At 27.8% G+C, this 15,376-nt stretch overlaps 1 protein-coding gene across 1 annotated transcript; it reads left to right on the plus strand.

Moving 5' to 3' along the window:
* Positions 1 to 1,382: 1,382 nt before the first annotated feature.
* Positions 1,383 to 5,743, plus strand: LOC100572177. The gene is made up of 4 exons (XM_003243672.4): positions 1,383 to 1,604; positions 3,293 to 3,537; positions 5,475 to 5,558; positions 5,625 to 5,743. The coding sequence occupies exons 2-4, from the start codon at positions 3,304 to 3,306 to the stop codon at positions 5,682 to 5,684; spliced, it is 378 nt and encodes a 125-aa protein (XP_003243720.1). The 5' UTR covers positions 1,383 to 1,604; positions 3,293 to 3,303; the 3' UTR covers positions 5,685 to 5,743.
* The last annotated feature ends 9,633 nt before the right edge of the window (positions 5,744 to 15,376 follow it).

Below are 15,376 nucleotides of genomic sequence, written 5' to 3' on the forward strand. Positions count from 1 at the left end.
TATTTGTGTTTGCTTTTTAAATACAAATAAACAACTATTAATTTTCTTGATAAACTTGATAATATGAAAGTACAACATAATTAAATAATTAAAACAAAAATACTATCCTATTGATATGTAGCCCAAGTCAGATTTAAAATTATGTTTTACATATTATATTAAAATAATTTAAGAGGAAATTTTTATTCTATTTGGTTAGTTTTTTTTTATAAACTGTTTTTTTATCTAATTTATTTTTATAGTTCAAGATATCAAATAAACAAACGAGTTCTTATTATTTTGGAAATTTATAAAATTTAGAATGTAGAATGTAGATTTTTTAGTATATACATTTAATCCATAAGTTATAATCCATGATAAAGTAAATTTCTTTATCATGTTATAATCATCATATTAAAATTGTCAGTACATAATCACATTTTTGTTTCATTGTATTTTTCCGTATCTAAATATATTAAGTTTTGATTGTAACAAATATTAAAAATGAAAAATGTATGATATTGATATGTTGTAAATTAAATATTGTTCTTTTACATAAAGCTTTTTATATTTAAAGTAAGCAATGGATACATTACCTATTTAGATTTGTTAATAAATAATTCATACATGATATTACCTATTATCAATATTATTTATTCTAAACCTGAAACTTAGAAATATTGACCACAGATTTTAGCTTTAAATACACCATTAATCTGATAACAGATATTTAATCGGGCAAATTCTGCCGATTTGGTTAACTTTAATCATAGATGGTACAACTGGCCTTAAAAAGTGCTTCTAAAACTTGAAAAATTACTTGATTAGCTAAAAATTTAAAATGTTTCATTTTTAAGTTAAAATCGTTTAAATTAGGTATTTGTGGTAAATGAAATATTGGTCTAGTATATTGCAAAAGGTTTTGTAAATGTTGGTCCTCACAATACTGTGTGAGTGTGCTTAATTTTTCGTAAAAAAAATACTAATTCTGGTAATATCCCCGAGACGGGCGTATTGTTTTAACTTTCCCCGGGTGTTAAAAAGCTAAGATCCGGCCCTGCACGCACACAAAAATCTTTCCGTTATTTTTTCATTCGCTTTTGCGACACTGTGATTTCTTCACTACAACCATTGTCACAATATAATAAATAAATAGCTTTCAAAACAATTCCTTGTCGTTGTCCGTACCTACACCCTCACCGACAATCCGTGTGGACAATAATTTTATTAACTGTCGTAGTAGGTAGTTACCTACCCACTTCAATAGCTGATTCAACAGCGATACCTCCACGGTATCATCGCCGCCGCCGCCGCCGCCGCCGTCGTATCAGTAACCTTCATAACTTATTGTTTATTCGTTTTATCATACCTACCGTGGTGATATCACGTATCGTAGGATTTTATTACTATTACTATTATTTCCTTTTTTGTTTACGTGCGACTGGAGTTCTCGTTCCGTTAAATTTTCATCGTTTACAATCCAATATAATACTATACGATCAGTGTGCTACGCACTGTATACTCGTGTATCATACTCTACATATTCAGATTCGAGTTGTGTATTGGTCGCCCTATCCGATCCTGTTCGATTCTACCGAGTGGAGCGAGTCATCGAGAAACCACTGGTAAGTTGTGTATGTCGACGTCGGCCATAACCCCGATGTACCTAAATGTTTATGTCCACTAGTGCATGTCTGTATTATTTTAATTTTTCAACACTCGGTACAACACTCACACAGTAGGTGTATGTCTACATTCGCTACGTGACACTTCTACGGGTGCAGCTTATGCAGCCCGTGTTGCACCTGACATTTCAACTACAAATTTATTTTATAGGTTGAAAGCATATAATATTATTCATAACTCATTAGGTAAATTTATATATCTTTGTTATTTCACGATCTATTGTTCTGATAATGAACTTAGTTGTTAGTTGCAGTGTTGGGTACTTATGTAACGAAAACTACAAATTACTATTGCAGTAGCCAGTAACGCTGTATTAATTTCATTATATTTTATTTAAATTAACGAAATCGTAATGAAATATCAATTAAAAGTAATTTCTATGGAGTAACGTGTTGTTTCCCACGTTATTAAAACAAGTTATTAATGTTGTGTGCGTGACATAAACTAAGGGTTAGAATATTCGAGAAAAATTAAAAATCTTTAAAATATATTCTGAAAATTTTAGATAATAATGATGAATATTATAAAAGATGCAGGAATTTCACGCATTTTATTCATATGTATTCCATTCATCCATTATCAATATAGTGTACCTACATAATCAATTTCTTACATATACAAGTATACTACCATTCAATTGATATATAATAATTAATAGTGTACCTACAACTTATTATATTCATTATGGACCGAATTTGTTGTTAAATTTTGAAAAAGTAACTATTCGTTACGCATTAGGTACATTTTGAATGAAAAATAATGATAAACGGGTAATGCGAATGTAATTTAAATAAAAATATCTTATGTAATGAGTAACGTAATTGAGTTTCTTATCGAAAGTAATTTACCCAACACTGGATAGTTGTTAGTTCGTAGTTCTGATGATCAAGCCATTATCAAGGGGAGGAAGACCCTAGGCTAACAGTGGTATTTATAGTCACAATCACATCTATCTAGATCGAAATTACTAGTTTACTGGCAGCAACAATTATAATATATAATTGTCTAAAGTAAATTATGGTTCAATGATACTCAGTAAATCTAACTTCGTACATATTCCTGATACCCCTAACATTTAGAAATTAGCCATCTTTGCTGCACGGCTGCACCTGAAATAAAATCCTGGGACCGCCTATGCTAGATGATTGTCAACACTTACCAATTTCGGACATTCAAGCAGTAACATATCACTTACACATTACTCATATATAATTTACAATTAAAACGACTTTGCTTCCACAGCGTGTTTTGATAAAATAATTACGAATGATAAAAAAAAATATAAATTTACCCCAATAGTTAGGTATGAAAGTCTTTTTCATAATTTAAAAAGTTAAAATAGATATAGTATTATTATGACGGTTGCTTATCGCCAAGGTGAACAATACAAATTTTGATTAAGCCATATCTTAAATAGCAGAACAGGGTAATCAACTAATCACTGATGAGTTAGATATATACGTAATTTTTACTTTAAACATATATTTTACAGAACCCTTTTATGATCTACGAGATAATCTATGATTAAATACAAATAATGCATTTTTTAATACTGTACTATTATGAAATATAATATGACATTAATATCAAAATACTTGTTTAAGCTTATAATTTTAAATAATTTTAGGAATTCAAAATATGGATAATACATATAAAGAATATAATGAAGAAATATCTTCTACCAGTACTGAGAAGGAACCCATGGTAATTAATCGTGAAGAACCAAATACATTTTCAAATTCTTCAGCCAACGATTCCAGATCAAGGATCCGGGTGATTGATGCTAGGAAAATGATGGATCCAGATGATTACAAATGGTTTATCAAAAATTTTACGAGTGGACTTAATAGCAGTTTAAATGTCAAAAATCATGTAAATAGCCATCCATTAAATAATTTCTGAATCTTCTAAAGTGATACCAAAAAAATAATAATATATATCAACAGTTCTATACTGTTAATAGATGATTTTTATAATTCTGTGTTATAATATGAGTTTATAATATTTAAGTTCTCTATGTAACCTGTTAAAGTGCTACGCTAATTTATTGTTTAAGTTCATGTTGTGGTTTTGAAAAATGCATGTGACGTATAGTACACCTAGTACAGCTATGTACAAGTAACATGCTTTTTTCTTTTATCAATTAGTAGCAAAAACTGATGGTCCTAACTGATTAGTAACCAAATAATTGATGGTTAAATAGTTAGCTTACAAACTAAATCATTTGAATATTATCGATGTCGTTTTCTTCTTTTTGCTTGAGTTTGACTGTGAAGAACTGCAAAACATAATTCAGACTCTGCCCTAAGATTTATATTACATATACAAAATAATGTCAATATGTTAAATGGGTTATGGATGAAAATATTTTTATTTTTATTAAAAAAAATAATGGTTTATGCCTTGATATTTCTTAAGTTTGCCAGTTCTAGAACTATTGCTGGTCTTTTCCAGGGAGGGAATAACTAATATTTGGTATTTATAATTATTTATTATTTTATTTTCTAATATCTCTAAATTTATAACTGAAAGTAATTTTTCATTTTATAATTTTTCAATAATATTTTTTTTCATATTACTATAATAATTTTTTTTATTTTTAATATTTTTTTTAACAATCATAAGATTATAATATTATATAATACACATTTTAGATTTTGAGCGGAGCGAGGAAGCTAGTGGTTTTATGATTGTTTATTTTTTTCAGAAGGAGGGCTTTGATTTCAACATAATATAGTATCTTATCTTTCTGCAAATAAGATCAAGATGATACTTTAGAGAGGTCATTTTTTGATTTTCTCAATAATTATTTAATGCCATGATAAAAACCACTGAAAAATTACAAAATACCTCAAAAAATTGGATTTTAATTTCTAATGTTTGTTTATCACTTGTATCATTACTCACATGTTATAGTGAAATTTAATTGTATTTCTTAGTGACAAACATTGACTCATAATAAAAAAGTGTAAAAGTGGTTACTCATTTATATTATTACATATAAAATGTTGTGCTTATTTATAAGTTGTGGTTATTACTATAGGTACTTTCTTGAATTACTATTATTTGTATGTTATGTAATTTCATTCATAAAAAGCGGGGTGCTGCAGCGGGGCGGAGTAGGTCAGCAGTGGTAGAAGTTTGCCCATCGTCTCTTCGGTCCTCAGACAGGAAAGTGTATTAGTACAGTATTCAAATTGAATGCAATGATTGCATTTGATAAAAAACAATTCAGAGCAGGTGAAAGGAAATGTATGAATCATAAATATGTATTAATAAATAACTTAAATTATATATGTCACATCCACTTAAAGTTATCATATTTTTCATGAAATGGAATATCTTAATTTACATTTTCTGTAATATTATTAATTAATTACATCAATATGTAACTTTTTGTGAAAAAAAAAAAAATAATAACATTTATATGGTTACACAAATCTTATATTTTTAAATTGTAGCCATTAATATAACATGTTTTATATTAAACAATAAACACTGATTTGTTTTGAAAAAATACTACCAACTTAAATTAAGTCACCCTGTTTGTCTAGAAATTATTTAGATAAAGCCCTTTTTGAAAAAGATAAAAGTATCTGATTTGTAATTTGAATGAGAAGTTTCTGAGTTATTTAACTTTGTGTACTAAGAATATTAGGTCCAAAATATTGATTTTGAAGATTTTGGGCTATAATGATAATATATACAAATTATAGTAATTAGTATTACTTTATGATCACTTTAAAGTTTATAAAAATAATGGCAATATTAATATTATAAAAATGTTTTTGTTGTTGTGTGTTTTTTAGTGCCACAGGGAAAACTGCAACAACTTTGGAGCAACAATTTGTAATAAATGTAAAATGGCGAGATACTGTTCAGAAATTTGCCGAGTAAGAATATTTGAATTTATTTGTTAATTAACAATAATATTATCAATGTCCATTTTCTTCTTTTAGAAACGTCACTGGTGGTCAAAACATAGTTTTGAATGTCATATGCTGCAAAAAAAAAATTAAATAACAAAAATTGTATGCCTTTATATTTTACTATTTCTTAAGTTTGTATGATTAATATTATGGTGTTGATTACTATTTACTACTATTACTCATAAAAAAAGTGTATAATATATGTTTGTGATTTGCTTATTTATATTATTGGGTACATAATATTATATTGTGTACATTTTACTAACTGATTTGTTTTGAAAAAATACTACCAGTTTAAATGAAGTTAAATTTGTATAGTATTTTATTATTACTCATATTATAATAATTTAAATTTAAGTTTTTTATTATTATATTCCAATATGTGTTAATACTTATTTTTAATATTATTATTATTAATTTTATGTCAATGACTGTTACATATAACATAAGCTTACATGACTTAAATTTAAAAATAATATATTTGTGTAATTGTGTGAATATTATTATTTAGATCTTACAAAAATTTGGGAAATAAAATAAATTTAGTTTTAAATTATGTACTTAATATTATCCTATTATATTTTTAATTATTTATAGAACTGTTATTCTTATAGCACCACTGGTATCGAATGTAACAAACAAAATATATAGTAATAATTATTAAATTATTGTGACCGATGATGATATTATGTTATTACTATCCTATTACAGTATATGTCATGCAATTTATATTTTTATCTTGCGGCTCCGTGCCTTTATATATCTGTGTTACTTGTTTTTCCAGCAGAAATTTGTGTATATTTAGATATTAATATATTACAATGATGTTTTTTTTTTAATAAATTAACACGTTGGATTTTAAATGTCCATGTACATTTATTTTAAAACATATTATTATTTATCAATTAAATTTGAATAATTTTTCATTTAATCTTCGTTGAAGAAACAAGGCATATAAAATATATAGTGAAATATTATCATATTATTGCCATTGGTGGGTACCTATATTATTTACGAGATTATTTATAATATTTATTTTTCACAAGTGCACATAATTCGTAAATTAATATTCATTAAAATTAAAACATTATAATTAAGTATTTTTTAAACTAATAATAGGCATATTATATAATATTCTTTATCTAAATTATATAGAATCGTAATATTTTTAAGTAATTTCTTCTCATTGCTTTATTATTATTTAAGTATTAAGACTGGGATCACATATTCAAATGAGCGTTAGACTTAGAATAATCATCCATTATGCATTTTTAATTGTAAAACTATTATGACCTAGAAAATACAATTTTTGTATTATAATTATTACAGATATACAGTAGGTATTTTATACATGTATGATTTAAATTACATAAAAATTACTTAAATACATTAGCTTTACACAAATGAAATGTAATATTTTAAACAGTGTAAAAACCAAGTGAATATTGTGTTTTTTTTTTAGTTTATTATTAATTATAAATAATAATAGATATCCTTCAGAAGAAAAGTTAAAGTATTAAATAATTATATTTATTATCATCCTTAATTTCAATTTTTTAATTTAATTTTATTGAATAAATTATCAAATTTAAAAGTTTTTTCTTAATAGTTAATATATTATGTACATAATATGCAGATGTCAACAAAAAACATCCATTCACAAAATATGTCATATACATTTAAAATACTATTAAGTTAAAATAAATATTAAATAAACACCGTAACATATTATACTTACTAGGTAGTAGGTATAAACAGCATATTGTCATATAAATAAATTACATAATAAATTAAAATTCAGTTATTTAAATATACTGTTCAAAACACTGTTTAAAACTCAAACAATTTATTTTGTTTAAAACATCATCAACCAATAGTTATCGAATACATTGACTGCATTGAATTAAAATTTAGCATATATAATAGGTAGTTATGCTGTTATATACCTACTTCAGGTACTTACTATACCTACCAATGCAGAGCGAATTCCTTAGTTTTTTTAGATTCTAAGTGAATCGATGTATGTATTGATGTATGTTCTAAAAAAACTTAAAAATGCCTTAACAATCCTGAATAGTGCACTAAATTATTTTTTATTTTATATCAAAGATATAAATTTTAAAATATATTCGGTATAAATTATAATAGATTTAAAACTTTAAAAAAATAAATTATAAATTATAATACATTTTAAACTTTTAACTGATTGTATAAAAGTCTTACAAACAGAACTTTTCATTTGGACTACTTATTTAATCCAAAAATGTACTATCTTTTTTTATCTACATATAGGTTCAGACCTTAGATCCTATATTTATTTTAAAAATTATGTAAAAACTAGTGCAACATTTAAAATAAAATTTAATATTTAAATTTAGTAAATACTTAAAAAGTCCAAGAAAAACTAAATATTTGGGGTATGCAAAGAAAAAAGAAAAATAGGGGAACTTCGTCCCCCTGCCCCCCCCCCCACAAGGCGATCACCGTGATAACGAACACGTATCCAGTTGCGGATTTAGGATTTCTTTATGGGGAAGGACTAAGGTTAAGGTCTCGTATTCTGTAAACACCATACTGATGGTAAGACTTTTTAGTTCTCTAAACGAATAATATGCTTAATATTCAAAAGGTGCAACTTTTTTTATTCGTACCAATTCTGCTTAGAAATGTGTTCTGAAAAATACATGTTGTGTAAAGTAGGTACCTATTTATTTTCCAGGAAGCAACTTGCCGACGGAGGGGCAATAGTACCCTAGAACTCCCGCCCCCCTCTGGATCCACACCTGCACTTATCTACTGATTTGTATTTCTTCGTATTATCCACATATCAGTTTTACCATAGTTTTGTCACAAAGAGACTCGTAAAATCTCTAAATTTTTTTAAGCTCGTTCAATATTCTAATAGTTGAACTCCAGGCTTCAGACTCCCTAAATCTCAAACGCTAATTGAGCATAATATGCCAGGGACTAAAATTGTGTGTAGTACGAAATACTAGGTGTAGAATACCAAATTAAAAAGTGTGCCCCAGTGGTGTATTGGTAAATATATTTATGGGTATACGCACTAATAAAATATGTATGTAACTTAAAAAAAATTTTCTCGCTCCTCTCGAAAAACATTAATTAATCCCTTATACGTTTGGAACTTTTAATTAATATTACGTTCAAATTGCATTATCGTTAATAACGTTATTGCAATATTCAATTAGTATAGGTAGGTACATATAACTTTTAACATAAGGTAGCAATAAATTTTAATAAAACAACAATAGAAAATTAAACAAAATAAACTTGAATGTCAAAAAGATTAAATAACAATAAAAATCTAAAAAGGAAATAAAATAATATTATATTAATAATATTAATATTATACAATCTATTATAGATTTTTCCACAAAGCTGTTTTTTATTCAATATTGGGCTCATCGGTGTTCTGATATTATCTTTGTTCTTGTATCATCAGCAGCTCTATGTTGGCTAATTAGCCATGACTTAACATATACTTATTGGTTCCATTGATTTTAATTATTAACACAGACACACAGTAAACAATATTTTATGTTGTTTATACGTCTTATACTTTTATTATAATTATTATTATTCATTGTTATTGAGAGTGGCTATTGCCTATTTTTCTTATTATCAGCTAAGTAGTCTAGATATAATTTATGTACCTATGATCGATTTGGGACTATGTGTGTAGTACGAACATTTGTATATATTTTGAGGGACTAGTCGATGGAAGTCATAAGCACCAAAATGAGATTAGAAAAAAAAAGTCGTATCGTACAAAAGCGTTAAAATCGTATCGTACATAAGCGCCAAAATCCTAAGTACCTACCCGTGTGCCACGTTTAATAGATATTAAATAACATATATTAAATTTAGAACTATATCGTTCAAAAACTCTAAACGTTTAATCTTAATCGACAAATGTATAATTTTGATAAATAATTGTAGGTGCAATGGAAGAAATACCAGGATGGTGAAATAAATCGTGTAAAATATGTGAAAAAAGTGTGATTAAATTAAAATCCACCAATTTATTAAATTTATAATTTATTATTGACATTTTTTTTTTATAAAATCTCAACCGATGTATTAAATTTATATTGATTTGCATGATTGCACGTATATCATAATTTATGATTTATTAATTTTATAATATCATGACATTTTCAAATAACTATTTACCTATATAAAACTAGCTGACCCTGTGCACTTCGTTGCTCGGTAAATGTACCTACCAACTCTATATGACCCAAACTTTGGTCAATTATACCAATTGGTCATTGGTTGATGGCGTTCAAAACGTATCTTAACTTTTTCGTTGCCCGGAGTAAAAATTCTGTTCGCAGCAGTATATTATCAGGTTAGGTTAGGTTAGATCGCGGACCCCGCGCTGCTTTTACGTAAGTGTATGATTTCAATCTAGAGTTTCAATGTACCTGATCTGTCCAAATAACCAATGGAAATCAATAATAAATAAATACTAATTTCTACTGTAGACTGTAACCAATGGCAACTATTTAAAAAAAAAATAAAAAATAAAATTTCCATCGTGAACGTCAAGATCCCTGTTTGAGCACCTCTTTAAAATGCAAATTTCGACAAATCCTTTCTTAGCGGGTGCCTATCTGTATGCCAAAATGCAGTCCAACCCGTCCAATGATTTGAGCTGTGCGTTGATAGATCAGTCAATCAACTTACTGTTTTATATATATACAGATAATATATCGATATAACATAGTGTACATATAATATCATTTTTATATGATATATCAATTTTGAAAAAACTACTTATATAAAATATTTGTTTATTGGCGCAAATGATACGTCATTTTTGCACCTTTGGCGCTTATGTCATATAGCCGAACTGGTATACCCGTAAAATGAGATTTTACATTGGGCATGAGGCGAAAAACGAAAATCTGCTGACGGGTTTACCTACAGCGTATACCCGCGCGTACCAATACAAATGGCTTGTAATAACTATTGTAACTTTTTTTTACAGTTTTTTCTTTATTCATTGAAAAATTATTGATGTTACATTGGGAAATGGATAGATAAGAATTTTAAATACCTATTGATAATAATTAATAGTTATTAGGTGTCGCTTTTCACAGGCTTTACTTATAGATACAATATTTTAAAATATTAAAAATGGGTATTATAAAATTAAAATATTTCGAATGATCGATAGGTAAGTCAAATAATACAAATAATTATCAATCAATAGTTACCTAATTAATGTAGGTAGGTAGGTACCTATTATTTTAAAAGAACCATCAACATAATATAGGTTGTTTCAAATCGTGGTATAAAACCAAATAATATTATTGTTAATGTTTGCAAACTATTTATTGGATATTAATTTTTTTAATGATAAGTATTCCCTAACCTTGTATATATTTGTAATTAAATATTAACAATGTGGTAATTACACTAATTAGCTTTTAAAAAAACAGTTGATCGATCAATTTCACGTGATTGTAAGGGGCGATTGGAAACTCAGCCCGGGTTTTTTTTCAGGTAAAAATGATTGACGTGTATCTATAAACTCGACCCGAATAAAAATATAAATAATATGATATTTTTGAGAACATTTACCCAGAGGACACCATGGTTAGACGATTTTCATCAACCACCAATAATTAATTTTATTTTCGTATTATTATTCATAGTATGAAATTCGTTATATCAATGTAAAATTGTGTAAAACTGTAAGTAGGTAATATGTTTCAGTATTAAAAATTATAAGTGAAATGTCTTTGCAGATTAAACTATGTCGTGCTTATTATATTTTATTGGTCGAAATTTCCGGGTCGATTTTACAATCGACCTATTTCACGAGTATTACCTAAACTTTCCGAGCCGAGTTTACATTTTCCCGATTGTAAGGAATAATATTGTAGTCTGGGTATCATTTTTTCTAAAATCCGGGATTTCGTACTCTGTAGATACAATGAAAAATAGAAATCAACTAATTTATGTTTATGTGTATGGATCAAATACACTTTGGGCGGGAGGGGAGAGCCCACCACGCTAACTCCCAGTTTAATGTAAAGTGTATAGTACGAAAATAATTATATTTTAGCGTTTAGCATGTGCTACCTACCTTAGGATATTTTTGAATTTTATGTAAATATTACTTTTAAGAACATTAAAATAATACGAAATATGTACAGATGTCCAAAAAAATGCTGAAATATGCACTTTTCCTAAAATATGTAAAAATATGACAATTCAAACTTTGTATTTAATTTCACTATTTCATAAAATAAATGTATGACTTACTGACTTGCATTGAATAACCTACGACCACTTTACGTTACGACTTCCTTAGTATACACATTTTAATAACTCAGAAACCATTCGTTAGAAATTTGATTTCGATACACCCACATTTTCATTAAAATCATTTACTTAATAACTTGCAGAAGAAAGGGGATTCTCATTTGAAAAATAGAAGTTCATATTGCCACAGGACACTCTCCTTATCTAGGTAGTATAAAAAATATCTGAAATTTAAAAATATGGTTTTTGCTTCTTTAGGTATAAGTACCTACTTAAACATAGGCGTGACTAGACTTCATCCGCTGGGGCAGCATAACTAATGACCGGCGCCACCTAACCTAACCGAAAAAAACACCCATTACCCCCTGGTCCCTAATAATTGGTGGGAGGGGGGTGGGTAGTCCCACCAATTTAACATTTATATAGTTTAAAAAAGTCTATATATTCAAGTTATCTATAACAAAATTCTATAAATATTATGTACATAGAGGTACCTAATATGTTTAATAATAAGAAGAATATTGAACAACACATTATATTTATATTATAAAACAATAGGTACCTATATCATTATAAGTTATAAGTTATCACAATTGTACCAGTTGGCAGTTACCCGCATAATATTATTGCCGGAATTTGTGATAGAAACATAAATCAATTCGACAATGCAATATAATATTATTAGAACAAAATAAACAATGCATGACATTTTTTTTTCTAAATAGAAGCTGTAAACCACTAGATTTAAAACTTGGTTGACCGGCGCCTTTCGAAAATTGCAGAGGCAGCCCAGGCACCCTAGGCACCCACCGTAGACATACTTATGTACTTAAACATTCTAAGCATCGGATTTTGAATAAATTATGGGAGTGATCATGCTTGCAAAATCACACTGTATATTGTATAACCTTATAAATTAATTAAATTTTACATTCAAATCAATAAATTGTAATAAATATGTATCACAATAACGAAAATCTTCTAGATTTTGATATACCTAGAAAAACTATCTACAATTTACAAATTTATTAAGTTCTAGTGCATCGGCTTCTACTTTTTCAGTTGCAATAACCATTACATCACATAACTAGCTGTTATCTCTCATAAATAACTGTAAGTAATTTTTCAAATTTTTTAATGTCAAAAAAAAAGTTCATTGGAAACTGTACTGAGAGGCAATGTTAAAATTATTGCAAGTATTTTTAGTGTTTCTACAAAAGCAGATAGATGTTTAGATAGAATTGCCGTTAGGTTGCTACAATTATTTTTTAGTACAAGTAAAGTACGAAAATCTATAAATGTTAATAAAATAACAATAATTTATTCGAGTGTTTTTGTGTGATTTAACCATGAAGATTACATTTTATTTTTTGCACCGTCTGAGTATACATAGATACCTAACCCCTAATTTGAGGGAAAATATGAATGTTTATTTTAATAATGATTAAGTTGGTGCCGAGAAAGCCGACGGGCATACACCTCGGTCAGAATTAATGGTAATTAGGATATGCATTTTTTAACCAATATAATAAAATATAATAATAATAACAATGCATTTTACCAATAAATATAAAATAGTACTCGCCAAACGGTTCCGACGGAGCGGTTTACCGGCGGGAGAAAAATAATAATGTACCATATTTTTAAAAATAATACACTAAAAGTACCGGCCACGGTGAAAATAATAATAATAATAATAATAAAAAGAAACATTACCAGTGAATAATGTGGGCCCTGTGCCCCCACTCGGCGCACCAGCAGAAACGCTTGCTACTCGCTCATGAGTCATGATGGTAGCTGAGGCGGGAAAAAATGTAGTGCTGGCTTTTGCTGGTGTCAGCCAGTACTTTGCGATCTTGGGTGGCGCGGAACAGGCGTCAGGTGACGGAGGGGGTCACATATGCACAGATAACTGAGTGGCCGATACTCTAGGTATGATATTATTTAAAGGTACGGTTATCGTTATTGTGTTTTTAGACCTTTATAGTTGTACCTAAGCCGCGGGAGGGTAGCGTGTGTGCGACTGCCGTACGGTCATCGATCAGCGGAGACCTGAGGTTCGCGGGATGGTATTATAGATAGTAGGAGCCTTGTCTATCGCGTACCCTTGCCACAATAATTTTTTAGTTTTTTTGACTATGCACAGATATAATAGATATACGAGTTCGCTTTTTTGGTAAACAGCGCATAACCATTTAACCTCCAATTTTTTTAAAAATTAAACTGTATTTCTTACTTTTTTTTTTTTTGGGGGGGGGGGATTGTAATTATCTAATTTGTATTTAAACCTTACAATTATTTTATATTGCCTGTAGGCTATGATAAATATGGTAAATATCATTAGCTGTATAAGCCTGTATTTGTTTGAAGAAAACGATTTACGTCGGTTTATTGGTAAGATTATTATACATCATTTTAATGAATATACACTAAACTTATGTATAGAAACAGTGAATTGTGAAATAAAAATCCCCGTGAAAAAAACCCTGAACCTAGAAAAATAACCCCCAGACTACAATATTACTGACAACTATAGGTACCTACATGAAATTGATTGATCATTTATTTTTAAAAGCTAATATTAGTGTAATAATTATCATATTATTAATATTTAATTACAACAATATTATACTTATTGGTAGTATGGTATACCAACTTTTCATCAAAAAATTAAAACGTAATAAATAATTTTCAAAAATTAACAATAATATTATTTTGTTTTACATCACGATTTTAAGCAACATACTATGTTAATGGTCTTTTTAAAAATTAGGTAGGTACCTATACTACCTTCATTCATTGATTATTTATTTGATAATTATTTGTATCTGTAAATAAAACTTGTAAAATCGACTCCTTATAATAATTGTAATTATTAATATTGACATTTTGCTTATCGTCAAAATATTATTAGGAAATATAATATTTTATTTTGGGGATATATTATGATACATAATATAAAAAATATTATTATTGTTAACGCATGAAAATTATAATATAAATATTAAGAAATACCTAAGTTAAATTGTATTTAATTTAGGTTAGGTACCTATATTACCTATCTACCTACCTATATATTTAAACTTTGAACATAGATTTGTTTTTTAATTTAATTTTTCTTAAATCTCAACTTGATTTTTAATTTTTTCAATGATATTTATATGTATAGGTTATACCTATACTATAAGTATATATTTGTAATTAAATATTATTAATGTGATATTTACACCAATTATAACGTTAAAAAAATATTTGCTATATCATTATTTTTATGACGTGTTTGTGTCTCCGGGTTATGGTGTCCCGGGGCCCAATTGATCCTTAATCCGGGCTTCCTCGTCCGTTTGATATGCGTGTACCCATTGGCGCAAATAGGGGGGGGGGGGCTTGGAGGGGACATAGTCCCATCAAATGTCGGTCAAGTACCCTCAGTTCAAAATCTAGTAATTAGTATTAATTTTTATATTCTGTGGTACTAAGGAATA

Source organism: Acyrthosiphon pisum, chromosome X (assembly GCF_005508785.2).
Source record: "Acyrthosiphon pisum isolate AL4f chromosome X, pea_aphid_22Mar2018_4r6ur, whole genome shotgun sequence".
In the NCBI taxonomy this organism is placed as follows: Eukaryota; Metazoa; Arthropoda; class Insecta; order Hemiptera; family Aphididae; genus Acyrthosiphon; species Acyrthosiphon pisum.